General features: G+C 39.5%; 1 protein-coding gene across 4 annotated transcripts in view; it reads right to left on the reverse strand.

The window, feature by feature from the left end:
* Window positions 1-15,938, reverse strand: part of ZFAT (zinc finger and AT-hook domain containing) — a 115,857-nt gene that overhangs the window by 62,545 nt on the left and 37,374 nt on the right. For 2 of the 4 annotated variants that reach the window (XM_071421843.1, XM_071421846.1), the window contains exons 1-2: window positions 14,693-14,904; window positions 4,927-5,097 (exon numbers count right to left, since the gene is read on the reverse strand). In XM_071421843.1, coding sequence (XP_071277944.1) covers window positions 4,927-5,097; window positions 14,693-14,711 — 190 coding nt within the window. In that variant the 5' untranslated portion in view covers window positions 14,712-14,904. Of the gene's footprint in view, window positions 1-4,926; window positions 5,098-14,692; window positions 14,905-15,938 lie in introns of those variants that run through there. The other 2 variants (XM_071421845.1, XM_071421844.1) reach the window with 1 other exon arrangement.

A 15,938-nucleotide genomic window follows, 5' to 3' on the forward strand; every position in this document is an offset into this window, starting at 1 on the left:
TCATCACTGCTGCACTGATAAATTGAGATTGACAATGTATTAGTCTGAAAAACCACAAAAAGAGAGAATATTAAAAAAAACCCCAAACTACAAAAATTTTTCAAGCACAGGTGCTGAAAGACTTTATTGAATTGGTTGATTTAGAGGATACAGAAAAAGAAATGACTTAAGGAATCTTAAAGGGAGATGATGCAGGAGAACAGAAGAAGGTAGCATCATGTTATTTATAACCTAGTCAGCATTTCCCTAAAACATACCAGGCAAACAAAACCCCACACTCAGAGACCTCAGCTTTGAGTTAACTATGTAATTACTATCAGATGAAAAAGAAAGCATTCTGTCTTCTTACAGGAGTGACTGAATACCTGTCTGCCTAAATAAACATAATAAAACTGCCAAAAAACCTTACTATGAATAGAAAAAAAACAACTGTTCCCCATAACGTTTTGCAACTCTCCACCAGTCCTGAACTTCCATGCTACTCTAGGAAAAGCAGTTTTGTCAATTTCAGCCAAAAAGAAAGGGGTGATTTCAGTGCTCTCCAAACTTCTCTTTGTTACCATTCATGCTATTTTGATATCCATCCATCACAGCAATCAGTATTTAAATTGAAGAAATTAACAAACAATTAAAATAAACCAAACAACAGTAATCTTTATATCAACCCATCAAAAGGTCACAGTTTGCTAACAGGAATCACAGTTCCAGCATGAGAAATACACATGTGGATGCTGGTCAGACTACTACAAAATAGTTAAATCCAAGGCTTGGAAGAATGAATGCAAGCACCATATTCTCTGTGCATTATATTCTTTTCATTCCTTTACAATGCAATCATCAGATTACCCAACAAAAAGAAAATAAGAAAAACCAGGTCAAAGAGATGCTTCTTCCTGACTGTTTTAGTGAAAATTTAATGAAAAACAGAACAGCACTTTCACATTAAGACAGAAATTGAAACAAAATCTTGCATGCAACTAGAAATATGAAAAGTGCTCCTTTAGATGGCTGGTGAGAGAACCTCTGCTATGGTATATAAAATTGCAATTCTTATTCCTGTGACTACTAACGGGGTGGCAAATAAACAAAGAATGTGCAAATTTTAGAAATGTTTGTAAATGTGTCCAGCAGTAGGAGAATTTACAGCAGTTCTCAACCATGTAAAAGGTTTGGTGGCAAGAGGCAGGCAGCAAGAAACACAGAACAGAAGGGCTCATGTGAGCAACTGAAACATCACCAGAACTTCTGAGGTTTATCACAGTGATTTCTTTGCTCCTTGGTTTCCTTTTTCCAAGACAGAACTTATCTCAAGCTACTTTGAGTCAACAGTGTCAGAATTAATTTTTTAATGAGGCACATAACCACAAATTCCAGCTGTCTCTCTACCCAGCTTGCCCCCAGTGAGCTCTTCACACTGCAGGATACAAATTCCAGCTCAAACCACATAAGATCAACAGCATACAGCAATTTAATAGCAGAACATTGTCATTCATCTGCCAGTACATAACCAAGTTAATCAAATATTGCTTGTTAGAAAAAAGAATCTATTTAACTGCTAAAAATAAAGTTAGTATATTAAATAAATAATAAAACACCCCTAACACTTATTTCAAGGATGCTTAGTCATAAATAGAAGTTTTAAATTGGTCATTAAAAAGATTTTGAATTAAGATCCTGTTCCCTCAAGAACAACTTAGTTGTTTCTGGGGATTTTGCAGTCATTATAGACTGACTGAAACCAATCTTTATTCTGACTGCTATTGGATGAGCAATGGCAATATCCAGGGAAGACATTCTGTGCTATGCTGTATAATTATGTAATCAAAGGCATAAAAAAGACACTTCAAAAAGTGAGTAATGAAATAAACCATGTGTCTATTTTTATACTGTTCCTTCACAGGAATTGTTCACATAAGCTTGTCCAAATCAATCTATTTAATACAGAGAGTTTGTCAGAAGTCACAAAACGCTTGTGCAAATTTCACTTAAACCTTCTGACCATATTTTAACAGGTTGATACATTATGCAATATGAATCCTTCCTCAAATGTCAGTATGAAAAGCTTACATTTCATCAGTTACAACAGCACAACATATTCACACTCTTCTGCACACAGTGTCACACAAATGCACCCATACAAATCTCATCTCATCCCCAGCCTTAGTTTATTACAGTTCTGTGTTTGTACCACAGCACCTAAACACCTCCTGTCCCCCAGGTGTGAATGAATGCAGGCTCTGGCTGCATCCTGTGGTCAGGAAAGGATGAGGCTGATGCACACACATGATTCTAAATTACCTTAAAGGCTGCACTCCTTGGAGGAAATGATGATACTCAGACTGTAACTTTCTTTGAGGTTTCATAACAGACAGAGACATGCATCCCATAATCCAGATACAGCCCAAACCAAACAACAATCCATCAGGTAATAACAGTATGAATAGAGGAAACCAGGGCCATTGATGCTGCCCCACAAATCCTCACCAATCTGACTAAGCAGAAGCAAAAGAAAGCTGAGTTTTGACAAGCACTGTGAAGGAAATGGAGATCATTGTGAAGAATTATAAAAAGCCCTAGGCTAAACTGGAGTATGATTGACTACAACTACCTGTCATTTCCCAAAACAAAGGTGGCACATTCCAGTGCTGGACAAAATGTGACCTGTGCATAGATGTATAACAGCAACATCTCCCTGGTACCCTTGGTCCCACTTCATAAAAAAATGTTGACATCATTGTGCCAAAATATATTTTGAACAAATCAACTCTAAATAGATCATGGCTTAACGATGGGAAAGTGGTGTGCCTAAACAAAATTCAGCAGAGAGCACTGTAAATAAAATAACACTAGAGTAATAAACACATATGTCATGCCTAGCACTTTACTTGTCCCCAGTACTTATAAAATCATTAATTCATTACTCAGGCAGAATAAAGAGCTCCATTAGCAACTCAGCATTCACTCTTCTATACCAATTGTGGGGTAGCTACAGTATTTACCCATAATTGGAAGAGAAATTGCACTTTCAAAGGACAAAAAGATGTTCATCTATTAGTCACCAAGTACTAAAAGTTGCAATTTCTAAGACTGTAATTTCTAAGACTGGTGATTCACCAATTACTTCTCCTTTCAGTGACAATACTGAATTACTGCAAACACTAGTTCGCTGACAAATAATTGTATACTACAAACTTTGTAAGTTTTATTTGCTGCAGATTCCATAGCAGGAGGGAATAATTGATGCTTTCAAAGAAGAACTCTTTCCAATCCAATGTTCAACTGTAGATTACAGTATTTTTTTAAACAGAACACAGAAAATAAATCAATGGGACTTCAGAACCATCTTCTTCAATCAATGTGTCTGATAGGAAAGGAAAAATTCTAAAGAATGCCTAGAATATGACCTGAAAATTGTGGAAAAATAATTTACCTTGACATTGTTACTGACAGCAGATGTCAAAGAGCTGGGCTACCTAACCTGAAAAAAGTGGCATCGTATGAGCTCATCAGATATATAAAACTATTCACCAAGAATAATGAGAAAGGTAAATTATGAATATATAACTTAAGAATGTTATATTTTACATAAGATTTGCAGAGTTTTCTTAAAAGCTAATTATGTCTAATTTCTGTTGCTGCAGATCATAATGGTTATTACAAACTATCCTCAAAAACGTACAATGCATGCTGAACACATACAATACAGAAAGTGCAGATACTCCTAACAAAAATGCAAAGAGAACTTTACAGAAGAGCCTTTTTACTAAAATTAATATGTTACAAGGTACCAGTCTCACTGTGCTCAAAAACATATGTAGTGAAGGGATAACAGAAAACAAAGATTTGAGAAAGGAAAATGGATTTTTCATGCCCAAGAAATTAATTCTGTGCTACGAAAATAAAATTAGAATGACATTTTGAAAACTGATTTGAAATTTATTCATCATCTTCTGATACACTGGTAATTATGTGAAATAATACTCTGGTGAGATTTTTCCTTACCAGCCACCTGAGGAGACAGCAGCTCTAGTGAAATACTAAATGACCATTATTAGAAATATGTTCTTAAATTGATGAAGTTAATATAACTACTGAATTACTGCTGGTAAATAAGCAAAGAAACATCACATACATATGTTAACAACAACAAAAAATTCTTGAATGCATGATATTAGAGGGCAGTTGATTCAAAAGCACATACGTTTTAAAATTCAGAATTTTTCATGATTGAAAAATTCTAGTGATTGTGTTAAATAAGAGGTTTGCCAGCAATATAAATCCATTACTAAGTAAGGGCATAAAAGAAGATAAAAAGTCTGAATTATTTTGAACCCATTAATAATATTCCAAAGGATGGAAATTATGACCAGTTAAAAACAGAATGGAATGAATGTAACTTCTTCCATTGCACAATAAAATTTTTATGTGTAAATAATTCATCTTCTGATTGCTTTATTTACCAGCATCACCATCAAAACACAGTTATAAATTATGAATTGTGCCACTTCCTTTTTGGAATAGAACTATTAACATTACCTGAACCACAACAAACAAGTTAGACAACTCAAAAAGGACACCTAAGCCTCAATACACACCCCCACCCATGGTGTCCTGATTGCTGTTCACTGCTGCTAGACAATCTTCCCACTGCTGCTACAGAGCTCCAATTAAAGCTGTAGGAAGCAAACTTTGCTACAGTTCACATTGAAAATTAATGAACCAATGCCATCATTCCCTAAGACAAGTTGAGTTTATCCACATCTGTCATGTGACCTATTCTGTGCTGAATGAAATGTGGGGTGACAGCTGCACAGTGCTTATTATAAAAACCAACTATTCTATACACAATGCAGAGCCACCACACCCCAGGTTTTATTAAAAAATAATAACACCAAAAATTACATTTCTCTCAATTTCTGAATGTACCTTCTCCATCTTTGCTTGTGTTTGTGGATGCTGTTAGAGGCTGGAGAGGAATAATGATGTCATCCACACCGGTCCCTTCTTCTGTGTGTTTCTCAGAGACATGAGACAACAGCTCAGACTTATTTGGTGAAAATAAGTTACAAAGTTTACACATGAAGATGGAATTGATCCCTGAAAAAACAAGTTTAAAAACAAGGAATTAGTGTTTTCAAATGCAAGTTATTTATGTCACTATGAGTTACAGAGGATTTTGGATCAGTCAACATAGTAACTACATACTCAAGACACATAACAGGCAGCAATGAGGTGAAATTACAAATGTTTTATCACTAAATGAACACATTAATTGTACATTCCCAAATTAATTTATTTAAGAAATGGGTAAACTCCTAGCTAGATCCTCATAGGGAAAAAATTTCTTCTGGCTGAAATCTTAGAAATGTTTTAACATGACACAAACGAAGAAGAATAATTTAAGACCTTTTTCCCCTTCAAGCCTCAAATATCCTTATAATTTTATATATTTCCAAACACATGGTAAAATTATATGTATGACGTCCTCATCAAATTCCATGAAAAATTCCGGTTGATTTAAGAAAAACAAACAAACAAAACCAAAAAAACCCTAAAAAGCTTCCAAGCAGCAGGAGCAAATGAAGAATGTCATTAAAATGCCCCCTGGTCAATGCTTTAAACAGAAATTTGACACAACTTTTTAGGTAAAGCTTATTTTTTTTTTTTAATTCACAGGTACTTGAAGTGTGATGTGAAAGCAAAGCCTCAAGAAAATAAATAACAATAAAGAAGGATTAATATAATCCCAGATTTAAAAAAGCCAAAGATTTTAGCCAGAGAAGTTCAGAGGACTTCTGTTTTCTAACACAGCAGTCTTTGGTTTAATGGTTGATTTTTGAAGAGTCCCTACTCCCTTCAGGTTCCAATGAAACAAAAAAACAACCAGGAACCAATTTTAAAAGCACACTCGTTCTCCAGCTACATGTATGAAGCTCTGTCCAAGAGACTGGTTTCAATTGCTACTCTCCCTCCACCTCCCTAAGGAAAATTAGGGACATAAATCCACTGAAACCAAACTGGAACAAGCAGCACTTCCAAGGTGCAAGTCAAACCAGAGATCACTGGGTAAGTACAGAAATAAAGTGATAGTTTGTGAATTTTGGGATGAATCTGGGGGTAAGAGAATGGGGAAGCTGTATTTTGGGACCTATTTTTAAAACAAACCTAAGCACTCCCCTAGTGAACCTTATTCTAGCTCCTTCATGACACATAAATTACATAGTTCACCACACTCAAAACAAATCTTTATTTGAGGTGTCCCGAAAGTTAAGAGCAGCAGAGGTGTCTCTTACAGGTCCTTGAAACATAACCAAAGCACAGCTCAAAACTAACAGGCAGGCTGTGCCTTCATCCCTTCCACACCATCTCTGAAGAAACAACTCCAGTGCTGCTCCTGTTGCTCAAGAGATCCTCCACAAGCAGCTGTGTGTGTGTGTGGCACAATCCACGTGCTCTCAGGAGCTCAGCTGGGCTCCTTCTCAGCCATGCTGCTGTCTTGAGCACACAGACATTTCTGTTTTGATTGCAGTACGTTGAAATGTTCCTTTGAACTAGTTCTGCCCTAGTTAGCATTATTGTTCTGTCAGTTTTGTTTTTTTTTTAAGGGCATGAAGCCTGTTATTGACCCAGCAGATAACAACTCTTCTCCTTAAATGCAAACACAAAGTAAAACCTATGAACGTTTAGCTGAACATTTTACCAATTGAAATCCTACAATTTAGCTGACATTTATGTTTTGAGGTTTTATTTGTCACTGTTTCTGCTTCCTGACCTGCTGGCTGTTTTCCCTAGAAGTTCAAACCCAGGGTTTTGTCTCTTGTCTTCTCCTTGAACAGCTACAATCAGTACTCACACACCACTTTATCTCTCACTCCTCCCAGTGAGGATTTGGGGAGCGGCAGAAGAGCAAGGAGAGTGCCCAGAAGCCTCAGTGGGTGCTTAAAGTGTATGAATAGCAAGGGCACCCAAAGCCAGGAGTGAAGAGCCCAGGTGGCAGAGCACACTCAGTGTCACTGAAGGTGCAGGAAGCACCAGGAGAACACACAGAAGATGCACGAGCTTTACTCAGAGGTGAGTTGGAAACAAGAGTAAAGAAATTATTTTAGGAAGAATGCCTGGAAAAGGAAGTCAGAGAGCAGAGGATAAACTCTGCTGATCACCAGACTAAGCAAGTATGGAATAAGCAAACAATAATTGATTATGCAGTTGCTAATTAGGCAGTGTAGCGATAAAGCAATGAGTTATAGTCAATTAAGTGTAAAAATCAAATCAGGAGTAAGTTAATTAACTATGCATGGAATCAATGACTAATTAGTGAATAATTAATTACGTAGGAAATCAAGTGAGCAATTAATTAGGCAGCAATTAAATATGCAGAGAAAGAAAAGAACAGTAATCAAGTATGCAGGTACACAAACATCAGGAAATTCAGCCAAAACCAATCTGGGACATTCTGTTCACTAAACATGTTTGTGGTAATTCATTATCTTCAGTTTGCCCCTATAAACTGTGCTAAATATACACTGAAATAAATAATACCAATAATTTTCTCCTTAATTGACAAGGTGGAAAATTGAGCTATAACGTAAGCAAAGCCTTTTTTTTCTAATTCTTTCAAAACCCTCAGCATATTGCTTAATTAGTAGGTTTTTTTTTTTTCTTCACACTAAGAATATCTACAGCAAAGGGAGTTTAACAAATGCATTACTAAAAACAAAGAGCATGCTGCTGACTAGGAAACAGATTCCCTGATGCCCAATCCCTTTCACCAAGCATAAACCAGTATTTGTCCTGTTTGGCTTTAAAGTTGGAGTGGGGAAGGGGAAAGGGACAAGAAAGCAGCATTTATCTTGGAAAGATCCAAAACTTTTCACCTTTCCTTTCAAAGCTGGCAAGAGTCAACAACTTCTCTAAGTGTCTTTAAAGTTCTGGAGCTGTTAAAAGGAATTAGAACTCCACAATTAAATTTAAAAAAATTAAGTCACTGGGTATTTGTTGGCCTGTGTAAAAAAGTTGATAGGATCAATAATTATGCATCTGGTCAACTTTCCTAAAATATGCAGCAATTAAGTTCAGAATATGAATAATAACTCATTTCTTTCTAAACTTACTACAGAGCTGAAACAAACTTTGTTGCCTCATCACCATCAAATTCTTAACAGGAACTTTCTGCAATTACAAATCTTATTCATCAGCCTAGGACTTGGTCTTGTTGGGCTTTTTGTTTTGGTTTTTCTTTCCTCTTTCTGTTGTTTCTGTACAGATATCAAGTACAATAAAAAGTGGAAAAAGTGGGCACAGCTATTCCAACTAAATTATTTGTTTTGTAAAAGAACTTTTCACACACGAAGGTTGAACATGTAAGATATTGAAGTGTCCAAGAACAATAAACAAGACTTTTTCTGTTTAGGTAGAAGCAATGAAATGTGAGGTAGCAGTTAATATGAAAGCAGCATGTAAAAAGCCAATAACTTTTGTTTAAGACAAGCAACACTATTTCTTAGTAATAAAACATTTCAACTGAGCATAAAAGAATGGGCAAATACAGGAGAAGAAATTATGATATCCTGTACTACTATCAAATACTTTAAAAATATTTTACTTATCAGATCTTGCTCCTCTGAGCATGTTAGAGGCTTTTCATTTTCAAAGCAATTTCAAACATCCAAAATTTTCACAAACATGTTACAGTGTATTTCTGAATTTTATTGCTTCACCTTCAGGATACTTGTTTGTTGGTTTCATGTTTTTTGTAGGGTTTTTTTTTTCTGCCATTGTTGTTGTTTTACTTAAAATATACTTTCTAGATCACATAATATTTTAATCATTATTTTCATAAAGATGCTGGCATGAAGTAATTTTATTTCTTAAAGAAAAAATTAGATAAATCAATGCTAGTTTCTGGCTATTTTTTCTATATTGATTCATCAATAAATTAATATCCAATATTAAAGCACATCTCTGAATGAGAAGCATTATCCTTGGTAAATGTTAAAGAAAAAAGAAGTATATAAAGTCTACAAAACAAACTATTTGCTACCATTAGAACAGCAGCACCACACAAACCCTGTGCTCAAAACTAACAAATCAACCAGACTGGAAGTGGCAGCTGGAGAATCAAAAGCTATTTTAGGGCTGCTTTAATGTGAATTTGGGCAATTCTAAACAGTAAGCAACAGTTTCTTAATACACCAGCACAAAATGACTGGTGAGACAAAACCAGCCATGCAGGAAGCATTCAAGCAAAGAGGAGCCCCTGACCATGACTGTTCTTGCTCTCAGCTGCTAACTAAAATCAGGGCAATTTAATTATCATTAGTTCAGTGCCACAAACTTTATTTTAACATTAAGGAAGACTGTTACAGCAATGTCAGTACAGGGTGCATTCCTGCAAAAACTAAAAGGTGATGCTAAAATCAATCCCATTTAATATGGTTTTATTTACATTCACCATATTTCCTAACCAGGCCATAAACGAAGTTTACTCAATAACCTACATCTGTAGAGGCTCTCAGACACTGCATACAAGACTAAATTACACTGAATTTTGTGAATGTTTATGACTAAGAAATGATATATTTTAAAATTTCTACCTTTCCTGTGAGGGTGGTGAGGCACTGGCACAGGTTGCCCAGAGAAGCTGCGGATGCCCCATCCCTGGAAGAGCTCAAGGCCAGACTGGATGGGGCCCTGAGCAATCTGGGATAGTGGAAGGTGTCCCTGGCCATGGCAGGGTGGTGGACTTGAGTGATGTTTAAGGTCCCTTCCAACCCAAACCACTCTGTAATTCTATGATCTATATAATACAAATATACTAGGACTGAAAACCAAAAGCACATTAGTTAAGGTGCCTGGGGTATGAATTCAACATGGTGCCATTGTGAGCAGAACTAAGCTGGTTTTTCTCTGTATCTAACTAAGAGGAAATTACAAGTTGAGAATAAAAATGGAAGAGCATCAGGTGTACCCAAGCAAAACTTTAAGGAAGGATGAAAATGGTTTTAAATTAAGACTGAAGGGTAAGGTAAGAAGTGTAAAAGACTACAAAGATGAAGGTGATTCACTTTGCAGCAGTAAAAATCAGAGACTACTAAAAAATGAAGGACAACATAGAAATTAGTATGTGTTTTACAGCAAACCTACATACTAGGTTTGTTTTTGTAGCTGCTTTTTAAAAAACAAACATAACTGCTACTACAGAATGCAAGAAGAATAATGAAATGGCAGAGCTGGCATGCCTGGCTGTAAACAAGGATTACTGACATTCATGCACTCAAACAAGTTTCTGATATCCACTGTTGTAATGCCAGTGGGTTATCACCACTACCAAAATATTGAGGACAAAGTAGGATGCATTATTTTTTTTAAAAAGGGCCTTTTAGAAACAGCTTAGGGTCAAATCTGATTAACAGGCTATTTTAACAAGTAGCAAAATACCTGAGGAATTTAAATACAGTGCACAGAAAAGTACAGTGTAAGGACTACACATAAGCAACAACCTTGACCACAGGGGTACCAATGACTGTGGCACACTGGAGGGGATAAAAGAGGTTACAAAGCCAGAAACAATACATTGTAGGCTTTAATTAGCCTTATGCAGAGTGGTTAAATGTCAGGTCAGGATAGGATGCCAAGATTAAACGTTTAGAGACCATTAATGACTGTTTCACCCAGCAAGCAGACAGGGAAACCACATGAGGAGAAACAGTTCTTGACTTTATCAGAAGTAAAACACAGGACCCTTTTCAAAGTGACATTATTTGAGAGTTACTCTATAACCATGATTAAAGTACTACTCAAAAGCCCTCTTAAAAGAGTGATAAAGAACCAAATGTTTATGCTTCACTTCAACAATGCAAACTAGATAAAGATAAAAAGCATCTTTAACAAAACAAACCACAAAAAGGACGAAAAAGTTCCAAGACAAGTTAAATCCTTGAAAGCAACATGAAGGCTATTTAAAAGCATCATATTTGATGCTAATCATCAAAGAAAGTTTTAGAAACGGGAAGGAAAAATCTAGCACAGCTAAATAGCAGTGAAATGAACTTTCAGTAGAAGAAAACATCTTCATAGAAGTTTCATAAAATGAGGAAAGCAAAAGAAGATTTAAATTGTGTCCAATTTAAGGTAAAAAAACAGTGAGACAGGTCATTAAGGGTAATTTTAGCAACTTAAAAAATAAAAAGCAGAATGCAGCAACATTTTAAAAACATCTCAACCTTAACAGGCCTGCCTAAGAGCCTGTGCAATAAAAAGCAATCTGTATAGGAAAAAGACCCTTCAAAAAAGGTGAGCCCATAGCAAAATAATTTTCTCAATTTGCTGTCATTTTATAATGGTTTGGAGAGGTTTTCTGGGAAAGATCTCTCAATTATAGCAAGCACTTTAAAGACAGACTCAAAACAAGGCTAGAACTGCACTCCTCAGAAACAAAACCTTAGAGATAAAACAGACATACCTATAAAAGAGATGGTCCAAAGACCTATTAAAAACAGAAATCCGTACTGGGCTTACAACTGTGGATATTGTTCCTCTACTGAAATAATAATAATCATAATCATCATCCTTAAAAGGTACAGAAATAAGGAAAATCAACAACACAGCACAGTTCCATAAATGAGCAGTTAAATAAATTAGGGTTTTTTTGTTGTTTTTTTTTTTTTTTTGCCTGGAAGGAGGTAACTGAAGACTGGAGAAAAAGCTAAGTGTAAAATGAAGAAAAAAACCAAGTTTTATGAAGGATGTGACCCTTCTGAAACTACTGCCTGCCTTGAAGCTGATCTCTCCCTGCTGCTGCAGCTCCAGGGTGGGCACACATCCACTCAGTGTCCAGAATTCTTACAAGCTGACCAGGAAGCACCAAGTTGGTAGAGACTGGCTGGGGCTCAGCAAAGCCTGTAAGAAGGTCTAAGTCCATATTCTGGACAAGCATCACTGTGTGCCTGCCCCATTCCTACTCTTCCCTATTTAAACATCCATTGTGCGCTGTTAGGGACATGAAATGTCAGGAGTGAAACAAAATTAATACCCAAATCATTCAGTACTTTCTGACATTGTGTTTTGCACATTGCAGTAAGAACACTGCATGAGGTACATTTAATGTAGCTCATTCTTTCCAGCATTCAAAGAGCCCCCTTCCCCTGTCTGGGGTCCCAGAGGTGGGCACAGCAGTGCCAGGGGCTCTCACCAGGGCACAGCAGTGGGGCACAATCCCCTCCCCAGGACATTTTTGGTTTCTGGGCTGCCAGAGCACATGGCTGGGCCATGTCCAGCTTCTCACCCACCAGCACCCCAAGCCCTCCTCAGGGCTGCTCCAGTCCCTTCCTTGTCCCAGTTTGTGCTTGGGACTGCCCCAACCCAGGTGCAGGACGTGGAGCTTGGCCTTGCTGAGCTCCCCACGTTTCACCCAGGCCCACTCTCACCTAAACCAAACACATTTAACCAGACTGATACTGTATTTGTGAAAAGAAACTTGCATTTGAAACTCCTGGAGTTCCACTGATGATGGCAAAATAAAGTATGTGTATTTTTCTGCATTACACACACCATCTTCACAAATGCTCCGGGAAAAAAGTTAAATAAAGTTCTTTAAAAGAAGATAACTGTATCCACATATTTCTGTTGGTTAAAATATATAAAATTCATAACTTGGTTATAACATGGATTTAATAGGATATTCAAATAACTAGGAAATTATTTTCAGTTTAGAATAATCACTTTATCAAACATAGAAACGGGATAGATTTCCATCATTAAGAAAAAAAAGCCATAGTAGATACCTTTATAGCAAGACATTTTTATTTTCATGTTCTAAGATCTCCCTCATGTGGCTAAACACAACACTGCTTAAGGTTCCACTGAAATACACTAATGCACAACATCAAAATGTGTGAGGAGCACTACCAGACAGCAAAACCACCCAAAACCCCTCAAAATAGAAGCACAAAATGTGTGATCAGTCATCAACTTCAGGACGCACCATATGAAATACTCTGAACCAGATTTTTGTAAGCGCCTATAATGGGAAAGCATCTGAGGTCAGATACACCTCAGCAGCAGCAAAATCAAAAATACTGAACACTCATGACAGTTCTGGGTTCAACCACACTCAGAACACTTTTTATTAAGACAAATGTGCTTGAATAATTTTGACTTTATTAGTAGCACTAGTAGTAAGAGAATTATTTCTCACTGAAAGTTGGATCCCAGGATATAAAGCAGTCCAGAAATGTTTCAATAATAGTCCATAATTAACACAGCACCTGTTAGCTATTTTGCTACTCAGTTATCCTCCTGATAGTGCAATTCTCCTTGGTATAAAATCCTGTTTCACAGAACCATAGAATAGACGGGGTTGGAAGGGACCTCTGGAGATCATCTATTTCAACCCTCCCACCACAGCTGGATCACCTCGAGCAGGTGACACAGGAATGTATCCAGGTGGATGTTAAATGTCTCCAGAAAAGGAGACCCCATGACCTCCCTGGGCAACCTGTTCCAGTGCCATCCTCAACATAAATAGGTTCTTTTTCATGTTGCAGTTGAACTTTCTGAGTTTTAGAGTATGGCTGTTACCCCTTTGGTGGTTTGAGCTGTAAACTATCCAACAAGACTTCGTGGGACGGGTAGAAATAACTCAGGATCCTAAAAATTAAGACATTAACTTGTGGAATGACAACCAGAAGCCAAATTTGAGTATACAGGGTAATTAAGAGGCATTAAATTATTGCAACATCACTTCACAAACTCGTACTGCAACCGCACACGGGGATTGTGAAAGGCAGAGAGCACAAACACAGCACTCCTGGGGCTGCCCCCTCTGAGTAACTTTGTAACTTTGGAGGTAGTGTTACTGCTCCAGTGAAAGCCCGGCCAGTACACGGCACACCAAGGCCTGAGATTACAGAGCAGTGGAAACATCTTTAACACCTCTTCGACCTTGAGGTGTTAACACCATTTAGAGTGGCTGCCAGAGGACCTCAGGAGTGTTTCAAACCCAGGTGAGCACAGAATCATGGAATCAGAGCATGGAAAGGGGTTGGAACAGACCTTAAAGATCATCCAGTCCCAACCTCCCTGCCATGGCCAGGGACACTTCTCACTAGACCAGATTGCTCAAGGCTTTATCCAGCCTGGCTTTGAACACTGCCAGGCTTGGGGCAGCCACAACTTTCCTTGTCACCCTGTTCCAATGTCTCATTACCCTCACAGTAAAGAATTTCTTCCTAATATCCAGACTAAAATTCCCCTTTCATTTCGTACCCATTACTCCCTGTCCTATCAGTACAGTTCCTGAGAAAGATCCCCTCTCCGGCTTCTCTGCAGCCCCCTCACACCCCGTGAGGTTGATGTGGGGTCTCCACGCTTCCATTCGGGACCAGCAGAGGCTCCAGGGCTCCTTCCCAGCTGCTCCCAACTCGCTGCTAAGTGGCGGCCTCAGGACGGGCAGCCGGGGCAAGCAGGACTCCCAGGCTCGGGCTACCCGAGCTCTCCGGCGGCTTCTGGAGCCCCCCGCAGCCCCCTAGGCCGCCGAGCAGCGCGGGGCGATGGACACTGAGCCGGCCGCCACTAGGGGAACTACTTGTCGTGCGGAAGGATCGGCTCGCAGCACCGCCGGAACTACTTCTCCCCGCCCGCCGCGCGGGGATCCATGCGCGCTCCCCCGCCCGCCCGGCCCGGCCCCGCTCACCTGCAGCCGCCGCCTCCATCGCCGCGGGGGCTCAGCGGGACAGCCCGCCGGGGGCCGAGTGCGGTTCGCTTGGAAAACAGAGTGAGGGAAAAGGGAAAGAAAAAAAAAAAAAACACCACCGAAAATCGGGTCCCTGTGCGGCGCCTTATGGCGAATCTGCCGCGGCCGACACGGCAGTGGCGCCTCGGCTCGGCTCCGCGGGGCGGGGCGGCGCCTGCGCAGTGGCGGCCGTGCGGGGCCGCGTCCCCTGAGGCGCCGCCCGCGGGCTGAGGGAGCGGCGAGAGGAGGATCGGGGGCATGGGGGCACCGCGACAGAGACACCGAGACAGGAGACACCCAGGACAGCCGCGACACCCTGCCGTCGTCTCCCCATGCCCTTCTGAGCACCCCCCGCCCGTCCCAGGAACCCCGGCGGCCGGGGCTGTGCAGCTCAGGCTGACACAGCCTCGGGATGCCAAAGGTTTTTTAATTCACCAGCTGTGGGTAAAATGTGTTTTAATGAGCCTGGTACTTTAGCACATACGAGGTGCTCATAGAATGGACTGGGTGGAAGGGGCTCTAAATACCATCTCATTCAAACCTTTCTCTAAACCAGTTTGTTCCGAGCCCCATCTCACCTGGCCTTGAACACTTCCAGGAATGGGACATCCACAGCTTCCCTGTGAATCTTGAGTCTAATTGACTCAAAAATCTGCAGTCTTGCCGCCCTCACAGTAAAGGATTTCTTCCTAATTTAAACCTTCCTTCTGAGTTAAGAGCTGACATCATGGGGAACCAGGGTGTGCGTCCCTTGTCCTCTGTGTCACCACAGGTAACTCTGGCAGGACTGCCTGAACAAACGCCCTTGGTGCTTATGGGCAGATGTGAGGGAGCAGGCTCATTTGTGTGTAAAAGTCACCTCTCCTTGCTGGTGTCACAACTTGCACCAGCTTTACATGGAGCTTTGCTCCACACTTTACCCAGCAATGCTTCTCTTACTCAGAATGACTTAGATGAGACAACTCTTAGGAAAACATGTTCTTTAAATTTATGTCAGAGACCCGAGCAGAAGGCAGCAGGGAAAGATCAGACCTTTCCAGAGGCTGTGGTTGGAGACAAATTTTTTTTGTTTCCTCTGACCAAATGCAAATAACAGAGCAATATTATAGCAGAGTCATCACTGGGTGTTCTGACCTCATGAGAAGCAACATTGGGAACCCATCTTTAGCCTGGTGCCTTGACCTGCCCTCTTTACCTTGTGCCCATT

This window comes from Agelaius tricolor, unplaced genomic scaffold (genome assembly GCF_023055355.1).
Source record: "Agelaius tricolor isolate 1412-34295 unplaced genomic scaffold, bAgeTri1.0.p SCAF_2, whole genome shotgun sequence".
NCBI classification, from domain to species: domain Eukaryota; kingdom Metazoa; phylum Chordata; class Aves; order Passeriformes; family Icteridae; genus Agelaius; species Agelaius tricolor.